This window comes from Eucyclogobius newberryi, unplaced genomic scaffold (genome assembly GCF_026437365.1).
Source record: "Eucyclogobius newberryi isolate DKJ021-1_F unplaced genomic scaffold, fEucNew1.0.hap1 SCAF_2, whole genome shotgun sequence".
In the NCBI taxonomy this organism is placed as follows: Eukaryota; Metazoa; Chordata; class Actinopteri; order Gobiiformes; family Gobiidae; genus Eucyclogobius; species Eucyclogobius newberryi.
This window is the reverse complement of record NW_027315834.1, coordinates 5029493-5042720: the sequence shown is the minus strand read 5'-3', so window position 1 is coordinate 5042720 and position 13228 is coordinate 5029493. Positions and strand designations below refer to the sequence as shown.

The window sequence follows — 13228 nt, the reverse complement described above, 5'->3', positions numbered from 1 at the left end:
CGCTTTTCAAATTGCATTCACCAGAATGAATGCACAAGCTTCTAGTATTCATGGCTTGCAGGCAAATGAGTCCTTCTTGATCTGAAGGATTTCTTTCCCATTCAAAATATATCATATTTAGATTGAATTGTGCTAGAAACCTGATGACCCATGAATAGCCACAGCCTTCAATCCTTTTGGCCACCAACAAATGTGTAATATAGATTTTACAAATACTTACATTACTGTAATTATGTAAATTTTTTGTACGGTACATTTTTGTAATGTAATTATAATCAGTTACATTTAAAATGTATAATTACTGAGTATTGTAAAAGTCCAACTTGTCCCAATCATGGATGTACATATTAAAAACAATCCTTGCACAAGCATACGCATCAGTCAGACACTAGTCATTTGTCTCTTTCACATAATTGGATGATGTGTGATATCACCACCACTGCTGACACACTGCAAATGAATGAAAGGCATTTTCCATTGCACAAAGACTGAATATGTGTGGATGAAAGTCAAGTGTTTTTGATTCACACTAATGAAAGGTGTGTGTGTGTTGTGTGTGTGTGTGTTGTGTTGTGTGTGTGTGTGTGTGTGTGTGTGTGCATACATACACTCATACATACACCGTATATGTCAAAACATTCTGTTACCAGGCAATACTAGAATATTTGCTAATTTATCCTGTTTTGATCGTCATTGGCAATAACAGAGATGAAAACATGTAATTTTCTTTGTCACATAATTGGATAATGTGTGATGTCAAAACTACTGCTGACACAGACTAAATTAAAAATCCTTTTCCCCCTTCCATTAATTCAGTTTCCATCACATTCTGTATTATACTGTTACTGCAGGGAGACCGAGGGAAACGAGGGAAGAACGGATCTCCAGGAACTCAAGGACCCCGAGGACCTTCAGGTGCTCTGGTAATAATTTCATTGCCAATAAACATATTTGCCATATTTTTGTGGTAGAACTGTTTCAATACTGTAATTTCTCTTCAGGGTGATCCTGGAATCCCTGGTGCAAAAGGGGAAAAGGTGAAATATATTCTATTCCTCTTAAGCACATGACACATTGCTGTTATTCCATTTGAAACACTTTTGACCGAGCGTTCAAATAATATTTTTAGAGTTAGATGTTATATTCATTTGAGGCAGGGACAGTGCACTATATACATTAATCTTATCAGCAGAGATGCTTTGTACCAGGCTGTAGTTCAAGGGCTAATTACCACTTGTCGTCCCTGGGCAGGCTGATGTCATTAGGTCCCACTGAGGGGAGGAGCCTATTGTACATGTTTTAGTGGTGCAAACTCCACAGGGAAAGGCCCCACATTACCTGGGAATGCTGTGCCAGCCTCAGTTCAAGTACAGTGCTCCATTTGGCTTGAGTGAAAAGTTTATTCTGTTGAAAATAGATTACAGGTTACATGCATACTGTTACATGCATATTTCCATGGGACATTCCGTGGTGTAAATCTTGCTTAAACAGACTGGGTAGAGACAGAAACACAACCTGGAGGATGTGGAGTATAACGCGTCACATTTGATGGAACTGTGGGTGCAGTCATTGGCTCCCCCCATTTCAAACGATTAAATCTACAAAATACACGGATGAAGGAAAACATACTTTTGGGATTGTTTAGAGGTACAAATTAACATAGAGAACTCACAAAAGTTAATTTTGCATAATAAGGGATCTTAATAAATACTTAACGCCTTAATTATTTGTTTACTTAGCCTGAATCATTCTTTTTTTAAAGGATTTTATTACCTGTAGGCTTTATTAGATAGGAAAGCCAAACATGAAATGGAGATAAGAGACAAGGGAGGACATGCAGCAAATTGACTCAAACCCATGACATTGCGGCCAGCGACACATGGAATTAAGACATGTGTGCTGCCGCCTTAACCACTCGACCACCGGGCAGCACAGCTTGAATCATTTTAATTAATGGACAATGTACTCTATTTAGACCAACAGTAGCTGTATAGTATTTCAGAGTTAGCCAATAGGCTCATTTTTAATCTGTTGGCCATTGCTTTGTGTGTTAAAAGGAAACATTAGTCATAGAGGGTCGTACAGCGAGGCTCAAGCAGCAGAACACAAGCTTGAAGCAGTGGCATAGGCAAATGGCACAAGCTAATTTATTAAAACATGCAGTTTAATAAGATCAGCTCTCATAGTTAAAAGCACTAAAACAATGTGCCTGCGACGAGCTGGCCCCGGTCCAGGGTGAACCCCACCCAAGGCTCCAGTCACCGGTGACCCTCACGGAAACAAGTGAAGAGAATGAATTAACAATGTGTTAAAACAAAATTGAGTCAAATTATAAACAACAGATTCATTATGGCTAATTAAAGTCTAATTATTATATAGTGCTACCAGAAATGACCAATAACCATCAATTGCAACTGATAAACTGATAAACTTGAGTGGATTTGATCAAGGAGGGATGGAATCATATTTTGATTGAAGTCAAATACTTTTGACTTTTGAAAACATTACTACAAGGAGTAAACGGCAAGCTTCCAATGACTTTTTAAAATGGCACTTATTGCAAATGAACCCTTCATCTGTCTCTTCAGGGGGACAGTATTCCTGGAAAGCCCGGGGCCAGAGGTTTGGTGGGATTCTCGGGGAGAAAGGTGATGCATCAAAAAACAAACATGATATTGCAATGAATTTAAGTTTTTGTATGTTTTCTGTACCTTAAATGTTTTTTGAATGAATATTTTAGGGTGAAAAGGGGACACCAGGTGAAAAGGGCATTTCAGGACATCTGGTAAGTGTACTTGGACAAGCTTTAGCCTTTATTTACAAGGAAAGTCCCATTGAGCTGACTAATCTCTTTTTCCTGCCCAAGACAGTGACACAGATCAGTCATAACAGCAGCACTAATAATAATCACTAATAACAGTTGCCAAACCTTAGATCCTATTTCCAAAACGTTCAGCAGTCATTTCCTCACTTATTTCAGTTTCCAGACCTTTTGGTTGAGGATGCAGAATATTGAACCAGTTTCTGTGCAAACATTTGGTTAAGAAAGGGACTGGGATGGCAGAGAATACTGAAAGTGAAGTATTTTCAGTGTAGTTAGCTCCTCCCTTCAGACCATTCTCTGCCAGCGGAAAAAAGCTACTTGGAAACGTTTTCACTCTTAAAACTTTTGACCAGTTGATCGAATAAAATGTCCTGTGGATATAGTGTGAGTAGTGGTAGGTACAGTATTTGGAGTTGCAGTTGCAGTACTACGTGTTGCCATTGTAGTAGCGCTGTTTCTTAGGATCATTGCATTGAACATTCATCTCCTGGAAACCGATCCTAACCGTAACCATGATCACTACTTGCCTAATCTTAACCCATAAAAAAAAAAAACATAACTTTGAAATCATGTCGTTGATCTAATAATAAAGGATTTACTTCATGGAAATCTGATATTTGTCCCCATAAAGGAGGCAGGTTTCCATAATGTGATAAAAACCTGCCCAAATTAAAATGGCGACTGTACCAGGACTAAATCCAGGACTAAACCTGTACTAGTTTAGAAAAGGACCAAACTAAAATAAGCTATATGATTTGACTGATGAGTGTATTGTTTTTATGTTTTAGGGTTCCAAAGGCTTTCGAGGCAGTAAGGGTGAAAAAGTAAGTATTTAAATGCATTTAGGATTACAATTAAAGTTATTTTAGCATTAGTGAGAGCTGTTATATTTTCAGACCACAACACCAAATGTTTTACACTTTCCAGGAACGGGGCATTAATGAATCTCCTCAAATGTCCCCTCCATTTTGTGATTAATTGACAGAAATGTTGAGTCAAGGACAGTTTGCGTCAGTGGGACAGAATTGGCAGGACAGACATTGGCATTTGAACGTGTCATCCCAGAGACTCCCGGTCTGTTACAAGAGCAGAGGGGGAGGAATTAGCAATGATATAGTTAGTTACGTTCAGTATAACTACAAGCGTATCTTTTCCAATACATTGTACTTCTGCTGTTTTTATAATGTGCTTTTACTTCAGTCGATTTTTGTGTGTGTGTGTGTGTCTGTGTCTGTGTGTCTGTGTGTCTGTGTGTCTGTCTGTGTGTGTGTGTGTCTGTCTGTCTGTGTGTCTGTGTGTGTGTGTGTCTGTCTGTGTGTGTGTGTGTCTGTCTGTCTGTGTGTCTGTGTGTCTGTGTGTGTCTGTGTGTGTGTGTCTGTCTGTCTGTGTGTCTGTGTGTGTCTGTGTGTGTCTGTGTGTCTGTGTCTATGTCTATGTCTATGTATATATATCTATCTATCTATATATATATATTTAAGTCTAAATCTTTAAGTTTACAGTATAGAGATCAGGATTGGATTATGGAGATGTATTAGATGTATTCACCATATCTAATCGTTCAGCTGTTGGTCCACGGCTTTTTCTTTTTCATCGTTTTGGCTGTTGGCCGTACACAGATTTTTCCAGTTGCGTTTCATTTATGATGTTCCATCCCAGTGAATTTAAAATCAGTGAGAAAGACTGTATATGACTTGTATATAACATGTTCACGTTGGAGCTTGCATTTTTTGTCCCCTTACTTTCTTCTCCACTCAAACATCCGTGTGCAATAATATTAATCACACTCAATCAAGCAGCAGCTGACCTTTCAAAGCCGGTTACCACAGGACAAGAAACTGAACCTAATTGTGCTGCAATGTAGGGCGATTTATGTCAAATAGACCTGCGGACAGCGGGACTGAAACTTGACATATGAGATTTGCCCATAGGTAAATAAACAAATGTCATCAACTGTCAATTTTCTTTCATTCAGGGAGATCGTGGTGTACCTGGCCTTCGAGGCGAAAGAGTAAGGCTTTTTTATTGGACCGAGAAATTCAATCACGATAAATTACAAAAGAAAATCATTATTCCATATTAATATCCAAGGCCAAGCTATTCTAACTTTTGTTAATTATTTCTATCATCAGGGAAGTGTTCTTCAAATTCAGGGCCCTCGCGGCTTTAAAGGGATCAAAGGAGAAGCAGTGAGTAACTTCTGTTCTGCATATTATAGATTTACTTATATTTTCCATCATTTTGTAAATCCACTGAGCCTCCTTTCAGTCTCCTGTTTAGATGATGCTAACACATTTCTTCATCATGACAATCGACGCCTACATTTGGATTGAAATAGTGCGAGTACATTTTAAAGTTGGTACTGGAATACTTGTTCCTGTGTAGGGCGAGAGAGGTCCTCCTGGGTTTGACGGAGATAAGGGAGAAAAGGGGGAAGACGGCCCGCCTGGAGTCAAGGTGAAACTTTACACTTTTTTGCATTACATTTTTTTTTTTTATTGTTTGTTTCCCAAACTAGTCTACTTTACTTTTTGGATATTTATTGAATTACCAATTAACATAAACTACTGGTAAGCAGGTGGTCTTTATTTTTTATTTTTTTTAAATGTTATTGGTAATTTTGTTCTTTTTCTATTATATTTTCTTAAAAATAAAATTGCTTAGTAAACTATTTATAAGTTGTTAAAACCCTTTAAGCGCCAAAGTCACAGAAATGCGACTCCATCTTTCCTGTACAAGGAACATTATGAAATAATAATCAAACACAAAACATTTCAATAATTGGTTATTTTGTTACATCCCTTTATTAACCATGTATTTTCCGGTAACAAAACAAATACATTCAAAATGGCTGGAAGAAGTACACGTGTTGATTCTCAGGTGTAATATACAGCAAATTCTGATTCTGAAATACACCTGAGAGTGACAATGGATGTCCAAGTGGAGATGAGGGAGGGTGAGGAATTAGGGTGAGACAGTACAACCGGCCCGGACATAAGTGAGGATGAGAGCTGGGATCAGATGAGAGACATTAGGTATTTCAGGCAAGCTAAGTTTATTTGTAGAGCACATTTCATACACAAGGCAATTCAAAGTGCTTCACACAACAGAAAAAAATGCTTTCAAATCAAAATGTATAAAAAGGCATGGATCAAATCGTTGGAAGGGCCTGTTGGCTACACAGGAGAGAGAGATCTGACAAATGCTAATCCAGTAGATATTCTGTCATTCTTTCTGACAGATGAGTTTTGGACCTTCATGACTAATGAGACAAACAGATATGCACACCAGTGCATATCATCAATGCATCTAAAGCCACATTCCAGATTTATGGAGTGGTCTGATGTATCAGTCTCTGAAATGAAGGCTTATACAAATACAAATAAAGTTGGATTGGATTGGGGGTGTAGATACAACAGACCAGAGAATGAAAACATATCTAGGTAGTGGTACCATTGCATCATTAATGCCATTCTAATTATAAGTGCTGTCAACTCACACACCATTTACACTAAATCCACCCCCGGCCTTGGTATTTCTCTAGTTTCCCATGTTCCTTTTTCTGGATGTTACCATCCCATGGTACTGCGATGTCCATCACCACGGCTTTCCTACTGTTTCCCACTTTGTCCTTGGGGTCTCCAGCCCGTACTCTGCACAGATGTTTCTGTACACTATGCCAGCTCCTGGTTATGGAGCTCCATGTATGCTGTCCCTGCCAGCACCTTGCACCTGCAGTTATGTGTGGGATGGTCTCAGGGCCCCTTTGCACAGCCTACACCTTGGGTCTTGTCTGGTGTGGTAGATCTGGGCCTCTGTTGATCTGGTGTTCAGGGCCTGCTCCTGTGCTGCTACATATACATATATATATATATATATATATATATATATATATATATATATATATATATATAGTTCTCTCTTTTTTAAGGTACTGTTTTTATTTTGCTGATTTTATATTTGTGTGTTGTTTTATATATGTGGTTTCAAAGAGCTCTCTGCATGGTTGGATTTACTTGATTACTTTGGTTGTTTTGTTTCTACCTCTAAAGGGTCTAAAAGGTGACCCTGGGACAAAAGGGGGAATTGGACGGTTTGGAGCCAGAGGGCCGGTTGGTCAGAAGGTCAGTGGACGTATTCTGAGGACTAAATCATTTGTTATATTTTAAGTGATAGTGTTTTATTTTTTACAGGGAGATACAGGGGAGCCGGGTCTTAATGGAGTCATGGTATGATACATTATGTCAGTTGTTTACAACATCGTAACATTTGATTAAGAATGTGGCATGTGATTGGTTCAGCAATAGCTTGGTCCATAGAGACATTACCCTTGTCCAAAGGTTGGTTGTCTATCGTTGTGTCCATCGTCTATCGTAGATGGATTTCCCTGGTACTCCAATGTCCCCTATCAACCCAAACATGCACAATAGGTTAAATCTTCCAGTTAAAGTACTCTTGGCTAGGACTCCTGTAGCTTCAATGTGTTTATTTGTGCTGTGGAGAACAAATAACTTGTGAGCAACGCAGTTCCTCAGGTCTGAAAATCAAATGTTGAACGTAAATGAGATGTCATGTATCTATGTTTGCAAAAATATTGCTGTTTTTATTATTAGCAATCATAGATATAAAGTTTTAGCGCTAATACTAAATTACTTGACCCCCCTGAACGTCTCAGCCCCCGTTCACACCGATTCAGTTCTTTGGCCTGCTGTCGACTTGGATGTAGAAGTGTGGTTTGACTAGTTTGGGGGAAAAGACTAATTGAGTTTGGTTGTTTAGCGCTCTAGGATTTCTCTGTGCAAACGGCTCCTTCCTGCGGCATTTGAAGGATGGGTCAAATGCAGAGAAAGAATTTCCTTCAGGAGGATTAATGAAACGTGAATTAAAATAATTTATGAATGTATGTCAGTGACTGATAGTGCTGACTAGAATAATATGTCAATGTTAGTTTTGTGCTTTATAGTGAAACAAGTACATTGTTATTTTTATTTAAGGGCCGCAATGGAGATGATGGAATAAACGGAGCCAAAGGGGACAAAGGTGACAATGGACTTCAGGGAGAGAAAGGCAGCCAGGTAAAATGTTGATTAGATACAACACAATTCTAGTTTCAAACACATACGGTATACATCAAAAGTTAAATTAGCTTCATTTGCCTGACACAAAAATGTAATATTTTCAGTTTTAATGTCAACTCTTTCTGATACTTGAACTGCCAGTGATGGTGAATATTTCATAATAGAATTGCTTTAAAATTTAGGATAATGGTGCAATTTCAATTATTTAATACCTTCCAGTATTATTTATTGGAATACAATCAAACTCTACAAAAACTAAACTTAAGGAGCTATTTGATGTCCCTGTCTTTTTAAAATAGCCCTAAATGCACTTTGTTTTGGCAGGGAGATGCAGGGGAAGCAGGATTACCTGGAGACGAAGGCGAGAGAGGAGAGAAGGTAATATTTTACAGGTCACATAATATTCCTAATGGCTTAAGTTTCATGTTTTATATTGTATGAATTGTATTTGCATTCAGGGCTTCCGAGGAATACATGGTCGCACTGGGAGTCCGGGACTTAATGGAGAAAAGGTCGGTGGAGTCTGATAAGAACTGCATGTAAAAATACCTCAAAACGTATTAGACCACTGAGTGAAATCTGGTATAGATTTAGGAACTATTCTCAAACTCCTGTAATGGAAATGTTCATAACTCATTATTGTAGCCTTGACAAACATTACATGAGCAATGAAAAATAATCTTTACTGTTTGAATTGGCCATTTGGATTAGAATTGCTTAAGATTGTTGACTGGCCTCTGTATTAAATATAAATGTTTTGTCTTTGTAAAAAGGGAGACATGGGTTTGCCTGGAACAGCTGGAATTCCTGGATTAAATGGACTCACTGGACGCAAGGTACAACTGAGAAATGATTACTTAACAAAACAAAGTATGTCTGATCAAACATTTTGAATTTGACTTACCTTGGCATTTTCAGGGTGATAAAGGTGAAGGGGGGCTGAATGGTGCTGATGGCGAAATCGGGGAGAAAGGTGACAAGGTGAACCCTGGCAATCCACTGTGGAAGTGTATTATCGTTATTTAAGTCATTTCTGGGTTGTTTCTAGCATCAAGGAGGGTCCAAGTTGAAGTACGACTTTATTTGTAGAGCACATACAATTCAAAGTGCTTCACACAACAGGGAAAAATGCATTCAAATCACAAAGAAATTACAGAAATCACAAAACGGGTTTAAGAAATAAAAGAGTGCAAAAAATACATTTTAAAAATCCTTTCAGTCATGTATAGATACGAAATAATAAAATATAACATTCCTGACTTTCGACAGCTTTCACTGAGCTGGAGTCAGGATTCTATTGTGGAAATTGTTGTTTGTAGTGTCAGTTTGTAGATTTGTTGACCTGGATTATGGTTCATATTTCTGTAATTACTAGGCCTATTCACGTGAAACAAAAACGTGTTCTTGTCTTCTATGACAATGCAAATAAACAACAGTGAAATTAGGAAAATAACAAAGATGGGATTGTTGTTATATAAAACAACTTTAAGCCATGAGACTAATATTGCATGTTTGGGGAGAAAATCCCAAACAAGGTTTTTTATTAATTTAATTTTGGCTATTTCTTTAGAAAACAGAATTAACTAGGCCCCACCCACCATCTGAGATTAATTTTCATGGATAAATGGTCCTTACACATGCGCCTATGTAGTGTATGTTGCTAGAAACAGCCCCTTTTACATGAATTAAATTCCAAATTCCTTAAAGTCCATTGAAAAGTAAATGCACAACATGGTTTTCTCTTTCTAATTATACCTCTTGATTTAGGGAGTGGCTGGATTTCCTGGTTTTGCTGGATTCAAAGGATCAGCTGGAAGCCCGGGGAGACACGGAGACGAGGGGCCGCCGGGAGCTCCAGGACTGAGGGGCAGCTTAGGAACAAAGGTAATGTTTTTTATTTTATTATTTACGTATTATTTCCAACAGCATGTTACTGTACATATTATGTATCCATCCATCCATCTTCTTCCGCTTATCCGGGGCCGGGTCGTGGGGGCAGCCGTCTAAGCAGGGACTCTCAGACTTCCCTGACCCCAGACACTTCCTCCAACTCCTCTGAGGCTGGCCTGGATCCCGTGGCGTTCCCAGGCCAGCCGAGAGACAGTCCCTCCACCGTGTACTGGGTCTTCCCCGGGGCCTCTTCCCGGTGGGACATGCCCAGGGAAGCGCCCAGGAGGCATATGGATCACTCCTCCACTTGGGCCAAAGACTCCAGAGGGGACAAGCCACCTTTTTCTGGTTGAGAACCATGGCCTTGGATTTGGAGGAGCTTGGCCTCTGCTGCAAACTGCCCCAGTGCATGTTGCAGGTCCGGGTTCAATGGAGCAACATCATCAGAATCAGAATCAGAATCAGAAAAGATTGTCAATTAACAGAATTCACAAACATAGGAACTTGTCTTGGTGATTCGGTGCAACATAAAACAATGAACAATAATAAAACAACCTATATAAATTGAAATCTGCTATAGAATAAAAAAATACAAAAAGGTACATAGAAGAAAGTGAACAGTGCAGTGAGTGATTAAATTATGGTTAAAGTGACAGTGTTTGAGAAGTGTTCATGAGTCCAACGGGAAAGAAACTGTTCTTGTGGCGGGAGGTTCTGGTCCAGTTGGGCTATGGCCTCCTGCCTGAGGGGAGTGGCTCCAATATTCCGTGTCCAGGTTGAGAAGGGTCGGCTGTGATCCAACTTGTTCATCACAGAGTCTTGGAGACGTACGTGCAGGAGGCACAGCGTGCGCTCGGCGGGATGTAAACAGTGGCCAGAATGAATGAGGCGAACTCACGTGGAGAGTAGAATGGTTTGCAGTTGATGAAAAGATATTCCAGAGCAGGAGAGCAGTGTTTGGAGATCACAGTCACATCTGAAGACCAGGCGTTGTTGATGTAAAAACAAACTCCTCCACCCTGTATTTTCCCTCCGGAGAGAGCTGCATTTTCATGTTGTAGTTGTAGTTGTAGTTTGTGCTCTTACAGAAGAAATGTGATTACTAGCCACTGACACACAATTTTAAGATAAGAGATAAGATAATCCTTTATTGTCCACACATGGGGAAATTTCGTTGTTACAACGCAGTAGATACAGATAAACGGACAGATAACTTTTTTGAAAAAACACTCTTAATAGAAGAACTCTTATAAACAAAACTCCTCTCATATCTTAATAGGGAAAGGAGGGAAAAAATAAAATAAAATAAAAGGATAAGATAAGATAAATAAAATAAAATAATAATAAAATAAAATAAAAATAGCTAGCATAAGACAAAATAATACTAATAATGGTAAAGTAAACACTCTTATTCACATCAGTTATATGCACATGAATATGGAATTAATTGCGTGTGAGTACAGTAATTGCACATGAATATGAATCTTTGCCACTCAGGGCAAAGATTCTGAATGTTGTGATGTCATCTGCATAACCTCTATTGAATAAATTCAATATAGATAAGTTTAATGGCACACAGTGGGATATTCCAGGCAAAGGGATAACATTTGAATGGTGAGAAAAGGGGGGCGGACCCTCCACCAGAACATGTACCGGTACATAGTGCACCTTTAACTATCATAACTATTGGGTGTGTTCACACATTTTTCAGCCCATAGTCCTTGTTGACTTGGTTTGGCGCTGTCCTGGTCTAGTCCAGGTTTAATTCTGGCTTTAGTCCTATTTTAGTTCCGACTTTGAAGTTATTTGTTAGGGTAAACGCAGCCTTAAACTTGCCTGAAAATATATCAGTGAAGGCAGATGAATACCCAATTACATAAATCAAACTTCTAAAACTGTTGAATTTAACTTTTTTATTGTCTAAATGTCATGACTGCTTGAACCATGTGAGCAATATTTGTTGTTTCATTGTCAAATCTGTTGGAGACGGAAATAGAAACGTCCAACTCTCTTTATAAAGTTATGACATTAATCACTGCTTTAATAAACATTTCTAACAACTCACAAATGTGGCTTATGCGAGACAAAAGAACATATTTTGGGGGTAAATAAACTACTCATATTGAGTGATAACAGTTTTCAATTTACTTTCCTGAACATAAATAAAAATAATATCATTGCAATCCAACAAAATATACACGATCAACGACGAATGACAGAATATCTATCTTGATTTGTATTTGATTAAATGCAGAGGTCTATGTTGAAATAATAATAAGTGTTTTAAAGAACTGTGAAACACCTCAGCTAAGCTATTCAACCTAAATAGTAACAATATTGTAGTATAGTATAGACTATATGCAGCAGGGCATTTACAAATACATTGCTAAATATAAACTTAGATATTTGTTTTGGTGGATCCTTTTTTTCTATTGCTACATAACATTTACTATAATCTACAAAATAAACTTTTTTAAGCTTTATTTTCATAATCAGACTTCAATAATATAATTTGGCATTTGGCTCATGTTAATATTATTAACATGAGCCAAATGCCAAATTATGGTTGCATTTACATTTTTTGCTCTGTTCTATTTAAAGGGGAGACACTAGTACAGTCACTTTGGTAACTCAACAAATACATTTTCACCTGGAAACAACACTGTTCAATTTGCACCCAAAGATGTTTATTATTTGATTTCATCATCTTCCATCCAAAGATTCCACAGGGCTGTGTACTTTCTCCTCTGCTCTTCTCACTGTACACAAAATGCTGCACCTCCAGCCTCCGTAAAAATGATCAAGTTTGCGGACAACACCACCCTCATCGGGCTCATCTTGGATGTGGATGAGTCTGTCTACAGGAGGGAGGTGGACCGGCTGGTGTCCTGGTGCAGAGGTAACAACCTGGAGCTCAACGCCCAGAAGACACTGGAGATGAGCGTGAACTTCAGGAAAGTCACAGCCCCCCTCACCTTGACCGTAGACTCCTGCTGCTTCCTCTGCACCACCCAGGACCTCAAGTGGGAGCCCACCATCAACTCTCTCATCAAGAAGGCTCAGCAGAGGACGTACTCCCTGTGGCAGCTGAGGAAAGCCAAGCTGCTAGTGCAAATGATGGTGCCAAACAGAGACCATAGAGCATCGTGCGCTCTACTGAGAAGATGATCGGCTGCAGACTTCCATCTCTGCAGGACCTGTACATCTCCAGGGCTCTGGAACGAACAGGTTGGATCACTGCTGACCCTTCTCACCCTGGACATGGACTATTTGAGCCACTCCCCTCAGGCAGGATACTACGGTCCATCTGTACCGTGTTGCCAGTTTATCCTTTAGTGGCTACATCCGGTAGATCTCAGTCCACCGGCCATGCGCAGTAGTGCTCTTCTACCACACAAGTGCGTACGAGAAGCGCATACCACGTGACCACTCTGACTAA

At 39.1% G+C, this 13228-nt stretch overlaps 1 protein-coding gene across 1 annotated transcript in view; it reads left to right on the top strand.

Annotated features, from left to right (window-relative positions):
- Positions 1 to 13228, top strand: part of LOC140367257 (uncharacterized) — a 43837-nt gene that overhangs the window by 7660 nt on the left and 22949 nt on the right. Inside the window, exons 6-21 of the mRNA XM_072453627.1 lie at positions 852 to 923; positions 1002 to 1037; positions 2589 to 2648; positions 2741 to 2785; positions 3613 to 3648; positions 4797 to 4832; positions 4954 to 5010; positions 5207 to 5278; positions 6874 to 6945; positions 7015 to 7050; positions 7816 to 7896; positions 8224 to 8277; positions 8358 to 8411; positions 8673 to 8735; positions 8818 to 8880; positions 9667 to 9783. Of these exons, the coding sequence (XP_072309728.1) occupies positions 852 to 923; positions 1002 to 1037; positions 2589 to 2648; positions 2741 to 2785; positions 3613 to 3648; positions 4797 to 4832; positions 4954 to 5010; positions 5207 to 5278; positions 6874 to 6945; positions 7015 to 7050; positions 7816 to 7896; positions 8224 to 8277; positions 8358 to 8411; positions 8673 to 8735; positions 8818 to 8880; positions 9667 to 9783 (954 nt within the window). The remainder of the gene's footprint in view (positions 1 to 851; positions 924 to 1001; positions 1038 to 2588; positions 2649 to 2740; positions 2786 to 3612; positions 3649 to 4796; positions 4833 to 4953; positions 5011 to 5206; positions 5279 to 6873; positions 6946 to 7014; positions 7051 to 7815; positions 7897 to 8223; positions 8278 to 8357; positions 8412 to 8672; positions 8736 to 8817; positions 8881 to 9666; positions 9784 to 13228) is intronic.